The 6623-nt window shown below is 36.2% G+C and overlaps 1 protein-coding gene across 1 annotated transcript; it reads left to right on the forward strand.

The window, feature by feature from the left end:
* Positions 1-618: 618 nt before the first annotated feature.
* LOC128984507 (baculoviral IAP repeat-containing protein 7-B-like) lies at positions 619-1140 on the forward strand. The gene has a single exon (XM_054403837.1). The coding sequence runs from the start codon at positions 619-621 to the stop codon at positions 1138-1140; it is 522 nt and encodes a 173-aa protein (XP_054259812.1).
* The last annotated feature ends 5483 nt before the right edge of the window (positions 1141-6623 follow it).

The following is a 6623-nucleotide window of genomic DNA, read 5'->3' on the forward strand; positions in this document are numbered from 1 at the left end:
ATTTAATATTTGAACATCAACAAACGAGGGGGATATTCTTAAAGGAGCATGGACAATATTTACCATTTATGAACTTTAGTGATTACAACGGGTCTGACTACGACGAGGAGTGCTCTACCCCACCGCTACAATCAGAAGTCTACACCATTACACCTAATCTTTGCAACGAGACTAAACACAATCAATCTACTCCTTCAGTACGAAATAACTCCATAAATTTACGACCTGACCACAAGTCAAAACAGGAGCATTCTACACCACCATCATCGGGAACCCTCTTCATTACACCTCACCTTCATTTGATTTGTATCTTAGGTTTAGTTTTTGCAAATGTAATAATTTAGCGTAGTCAAAATAATGTTTATTGTAAATATGTTTATCTAAATGTTTGAAATAAATATGGGAAAAATAAAAGCTAGATCGTATCGGTATTTTGTTTCAATACCGATATGTTGTTTTTTAAAATTTACTTTGGATGACCTTGAACATTGCAACGTCTGCTGTAATCAACCAATCAGAAGCTGGTTTTCATTCCACGAAAATAAGGTACCTACCGCATAAAAGGACGATGCGAGACCTACTACTATCCACTTTACTCTCATCGGAGCTCGAAGTAACATGTCGTGGTGTATAAAACATCCTGAATATTCAAAAGAAAATGATAGGATCAACTCGTACATACACGCCCGAACGAGAAGTTTTGTTAGCGAATGTAGAATCGAACTCGCTGAAGCAGGATTCTTCTACGCAGGAAAAAAGGACCAAACGATTTGTTTTTACTGCGGTGGTGGACTACACCATTGGCAAGATATCGATGATCCTTGGGAAGAACACGCGAAATGGTTTCCCAAGTGTCCGTTCGTATTGGTACACAAAGGACAAGATTTCGTCAACGAAATGAGATCCAGAACCGAAAGAAACGCCCTACAAAAGAAAAGGATTCCAACAAACAACATTGCTGTACCCCCACCGATAGAAGAATCAAACATCGAGTGTATAATATGCATGAACAAAAATCGTAATCTACTCTTCTTGCCATGCAAACACTGTTTCGCTTGTGACATATGCGGATGGAGATTCGATAACTGTTGTTACTGTAGAGCTCCTATAATTTCTATGATCCAAGTGTTTTTAGTTTAGATCTGTATTAGGTTTAAGTTTTTAAAACAGCTATATTCCTTATATTGTGTGTATTTTAAATTTTCAATAAAGAATTAACAAAAATCAGCATATCGGTATTCATCCCACTACCGATATGCTGATTTTTTTTAAACCCAAACAACGACCTTGAAAATATCGATCCACCCTAGCTCTGACACGCCACCATGACATAACCCACTACACCATGTCCTAGGTCACGTGCTAGGTCATAAACCGATGCTTATATAATATCATCTAGTGTAAAAAGATCCATATTTAGCAAGGAAGTGATGGATATATTAGAAAGACTGGTTGACGGTGAAAGAAGCCTTACCTAACATTTGAACATATTTAACAGTGAAATTAGTTAAATTGAATAGTTTTCTGTACTACAACTAGCAATAAAAAAACATTCAAACAGTTTCACAAAAGGACAAACGATAAACAGAAATACGTTGGATTACAATACAACCAAGAGTAATGAGAGTTAACATTTGCTTTAAATAAATAGTAAATTATAGGGTAAAGAGTGGGAAATTTGTTTTTATATAGCTTGATCGTTTGTACGTCTAACATTAAGCAATGTACAATATACCAAATGTTTGTTATTTTAAAAATCATTCAAAAACATAACGATTTGGATGAATAAACAAGTCTTAGAAATATAAGGTACTATGTTGCAAATGTGGCACATGGTTGTAATTAGTGGAACAATGCTCTGCCCGCATGTACCGCCAACTGTTCACGAAGAAGTAGAAACACTGTGTACATTACTTTTCCATACCAGTTAAATAGCTGATACACCTTGCAGGATTAAAGTGATATTTTAGTTTAGTTCTGGATTTATGTTTATAATGGTGACATAATAAAATAGTGGTTTTTAATAAGTTTTCTCACAGAAACATTGCAAACCAAAAATCCAAACACTTTTTGTAATATGTACATAATAACAAACTTTTCACTTGACGATCTTATAAAATGCAAAGACAAAAGTGGAAATATTTCAATTGCGAATGTTTGCTGTATACCAGATAGCAATCATAAACAGCATAAAAGAATGTGTATGATGGGTCTCTCATTAGTCTGTAGTGGAACTAGCTAAAGACAACATCTCATTAACAACAAATTATATCGCAAACATTGCAAAGGTAACATGTACAAATAGTTATCTCCAACAGTTTTATGTCGTATATATAGCTAATTTCTCAAATTTAACAAAATTCCTACTATGTTTCCAATAAAAGAAGCAAACTTTGAGTGTATAATATGCATGGACAAAAAAATCGTAATTTACTCTTCTTACCAATGCAAACACTGTTTCGCTTGCGACATGTGTGGATGACAATTTGACAACTGTTGTTACTGTAGTAGACCTAACTCTATGATCCAAATGTTTAGTTTAGCTTAGATCTGTATTAGGTTTAAGTTTGAAAACAATTATATTCCTCGTATGTCAATTTTGATTTTTCAATAAAGAATTTAAAAATCAGCATATCGGTACTTATCCCTTTACCGATATGCTGTTTTTTTTAAACCACAACAATAACCTTGAAAATATCGATCCACCTAACTTTCACACCTCAGCATGTCGTCATCATGACGTCACCATACCGTAACCCACCACACCACGTGCTAGGTCACGCACCATTACCACCAGATGCTTAACCGTCAATTAAGCACCACATGGCTCTTGTGACGTCACTCCCCAGCAGCCCTATGTATCCACTACTCCTATTCGGGGAAATTTTTTCAAACATTTGATCCCATATTCCCATAAGCAAATTGGAAGAATATTGTCAACCTATCAAAAACGTAATCTTCAAAGGATACAAGTTTTTATGAAGGTCAATCATTTGACTTGTTCTTGACCGAACTTCAGACTGCAGCCTATACATGCAAATTCAAGGAGGAAGAATCCCTCATCAGAGACTGGATTGTATTAGGGATCACCGACAAAAACCTTCAAGAGCGCATGCTTCGAGAACCAGACCTCACATTGAAAAAGGCAGCGGAGTTTTGCAGAGCCGCCGAGGTTATCAGGCAACAAGTATCTGCTCTTCAAGGAAGACAAAGTGTCGTGAGTGCTGTGCATCTTAAAAAATCCAGTGATAAACAAGTGCGGAAATCGCCACAAAGTGTTCAAAATAAGTCTGTATGCCTAAGTGGTAGTTTCCTGTGTAAAAAGTGTGGGTATACACATCAGCCTAGGATATGTCCAGCCTATAACAAGGTATGTGCCAGTTGTAAACAAAAGAATCATTATGCTAAGCATGTCGTTCAGAAACAGAATTGCTAAATGTTGTCCTATTAATAAGAATACTTCTAGGTCAAAAAAGTTAAAAGGCCCAATATTCATGAAATTGTGCAGGCCGACCCACAAAATTGTAGTTGAGTCAGAGGAGTTAGGCTATTATGACTATTATGAAGCAGAACCTAACCTAAATAGAGCTAGGCCCAGTTCCACTCCCTCTACCAGTAACTTGTACATAAAATACTTCAACAAGAATATACCTCATCATGAAAGTCGGTCGGGTAGAAGAGCCAAACGATCACGGAAAAAAACTAAATTTAACTCCCATAAGAAATAGGCCTACATGGGCAGTAAATTTCGCTCATGTATAAGCCGAGTGGAATTATAAATAAATATATGTCGATGCTTGATGGCAAATCTGTGTGTGCATACCTTCAATTTTAGACCTCAATCATGAAAATCGAACAGGTAGAAGAGTCAAACAAACTCAGAAAAGGTGAACAATTTTTTTTTATAATATAAGATAGGCTACCAAAGCATACATAATTGACATTGGGCCCAAGAGACCAGGTCTGCTGTTGCAAGGGAGAGAAAAACTTTTTTGTTCTTTATTTATGAACTTGCCGTGAGAAAAGCAATAATTTACATCAGTATTATTTACTTACGTTTCAAATGATCCAACTTTTGAGGTGTAAGCCGAGGTTTAGCTTCAGCCTCTTTTATGGCATTGGTCTTTCGCCCCGTCACACTTCGTTGCTCGAGAACCTCTGGTTCCCAAAAGAGACAAAGCAAGTTTTTGGTGAAGAGCGAGTCTCCAGCTTTGCCTCTCTTGACCTGCTTGGCCAGCATCAGCTTTTCAGAGCTAATCTCGCCATCAACCTAATTAATAAAAACAATGAACTAAGTAAAGAAACTCTCATCAAATTAAACTAAGCATTGTGTTATATTTAATAACCCTATTTGTGGATAAAGAATTATATATTTAACCAAGGTAATGGTTTTTGAAAATAATTTATTTCTTTGTGGGCTAACCTTTAAAAAATAAAAAATAGATTTATAAAACATGGGTCTGTTTAGAATAGGTAGGCCTACTACAGTAGACTCCCTCTTATCCGGACACCTTTAACCGGACATCGGTTTGACGGGACTACACTCTGTAGAAGTGACATTTCTATATCCGGATAATTTTTATCAGCACATCGGTTTAACCGGACTATTTTGGTAGAAAGTGGGCGGTACTGAAACGACTGTTCTCGTGGGAAAGATTTGAGACCAGTGATTACGTGTCTAAATACAATGCTCTCCTAATTTTAAGTGAAATACTGTAGGCCCTATTTTTATATGCATTTAAACGGTCCGTTTTAACGAGATTTTGGGGACGTCGGTTTAACCGGAAAACCCGTTAACCGGACCGGTCTCAGTTCTGAGGAGTCCGGATAAGAGGGAGGCTACTGTAATTTAACCTCACCCAACTTAACATAGGCCTACCGGTACATTGTACCGGTACATTGTATTAATTTGTATCTTTTCTAAAGAATTACATATCTGTACTTTTAATCAAACGGGGTGTCATCCAGCTAATTGACCAAACAGAAAGGGGAAAGTATAAAATATACTCCATCAAATACCCTATCGCAGGATTTATTTATACTGCTCTCATGACGTCTCACCAAGCACCAATTTTAAGCCACTAGAGTTCAAATTAGGCCTACATTTATGGGTTTAAGACCTGAATATGTTACAGAATTTCAGATTTTTTTGTAGGTTAGTCCATAACAAAATATTATATACCAAAATATTAGGTGAATATTGGCATTCATTTATATACCATTTTTGAGGGCTAAACTTAAAAAATTCCCATAGGCTACAGATTCACAACATTTTAACTATTGATAACTTAGGCAAGAAAAAGAGTGTAGGATGAAACACTAGCCTACACGAGCAAATACAAATTGGAGCTGTAAAACTTCGAGGAAACTAACTAATAGACTATTATTGAGTATACACGTACCCTACCTAGAGTGGACACTCAATAGAGTAGGCATCTACCTAATTATGCCTCATCGGGCATGTCAGTAAGTCACTTTGATTGTTTTTTGTTTAATATTGAGTTTATTGTAGATAAGTATGTAAAATATCATTTGTATGGATGAAATTCATATGGTGACTTTTTTGTCTTAGTTTCGTAGTTTTATAATGGGTTTTTAATACTAATATTAATTAGACTACCGACTGCTGCAAACCAAGCGTCAGCGACCCAAACTACGTTGCCAAAATCGGTAAGAACTGTTAGCATTATCTGCCCCCTCTTTGTACTCAATGATAATAGGCCTATAGGCTACGAACCTTTTCTTCAGGATCCAATCCATGTGGAGACACATGAACTGAAGTTACCAATCGAGGACTCATCGTGGTTGAAAGTTGTGGTTGGGCTTGAATCGGTGTGGCCGGTGTTGGTTTGGGTGTGGCCGGTGTTGGTTTGGGTGTGGCCGGTGTTGGTTTAGGTGTGGCCAATGTTGGTTTGGGTTTCGGAGAAACTAGATTGCTAGTAACGGTTGCTGAAGCACTGGGTTTTTCTAGCAATCGTTGCTGCAATTTAACGTTGAGCCCCTCTAGTACACAACATTTTTCTTTTAGTGCCCTGTACTTTCTCTCTAGTATTGTATATTTTTCAATATTAGATTTTTTTTTTTAATCTTCATAATCATTTTCTAGTTTTTTGTACATTTTCTTCGGTACGACGTCGTCTTCACTATCTGAAAAGCTGTCAGAACTGTTCTCTTCCTCAAAGAGACTTTTTCGTACACCTCTTTGCTTTAACAATGACTTAACATTGTATTTCGCCCCCTTCTCCTTCAATTGCTTGCTGTTTTTCAGTTCCTAAAAATAAATAATAAGTCTAACTTAGATTAATAAAATTTATTTAGCCTGCCTATGTTTGCTTAACTAAAATCGATGAGATGAGATTTTAGCTTTAACTGTGTCGCAACGCAGTTTAACACCTACTTATTCTATGAGTCTGTGTGAAATAAAAATATGTAGGCCTAGGCCTATGTTTGAAAATTAAAATTCTCAAGAATATGTAAAGTAAAAATACCCCTGTTGCAGCAAACCTGCAGATTAAGCGAATTTCCATTTGCTTCAATTTATTTTCAATTATATCTATTTAAATAAACCAAGGTTTTTTTTAATTTTTTTTTATTATTTACCAACAGCAATTCACCAATTTACA

The sequence above is a fragment of the Macrosteles quadrilineatus genome, unplaced genomic scaffold (genome assembly GCF_028750875.1).
Source record: "Macrosteles quadrilineatus isolate MER2022 unplaced genomic scaffold, UCM_ALF_1.0 Scaffold_2__2_contigs__length_208266976, whole genome shotgun sequence".
In the NCBI taxonomy this organism is placed as follows: Eukaryota; Metazoa; Arthropoda; class Insecta; order Hemiptera; family Cicadellidae; genus Macrosteles; species Macrosteles quadrilineatus.

Coding starts and splice junctions, on each gene's coding strand:
- LOC128984507 (XM_054403837.1), top strand. CDS start 619: ATGTCGTGGTGTATAAAACATCCTGAATATTCAAAAGAAAATGATAGG.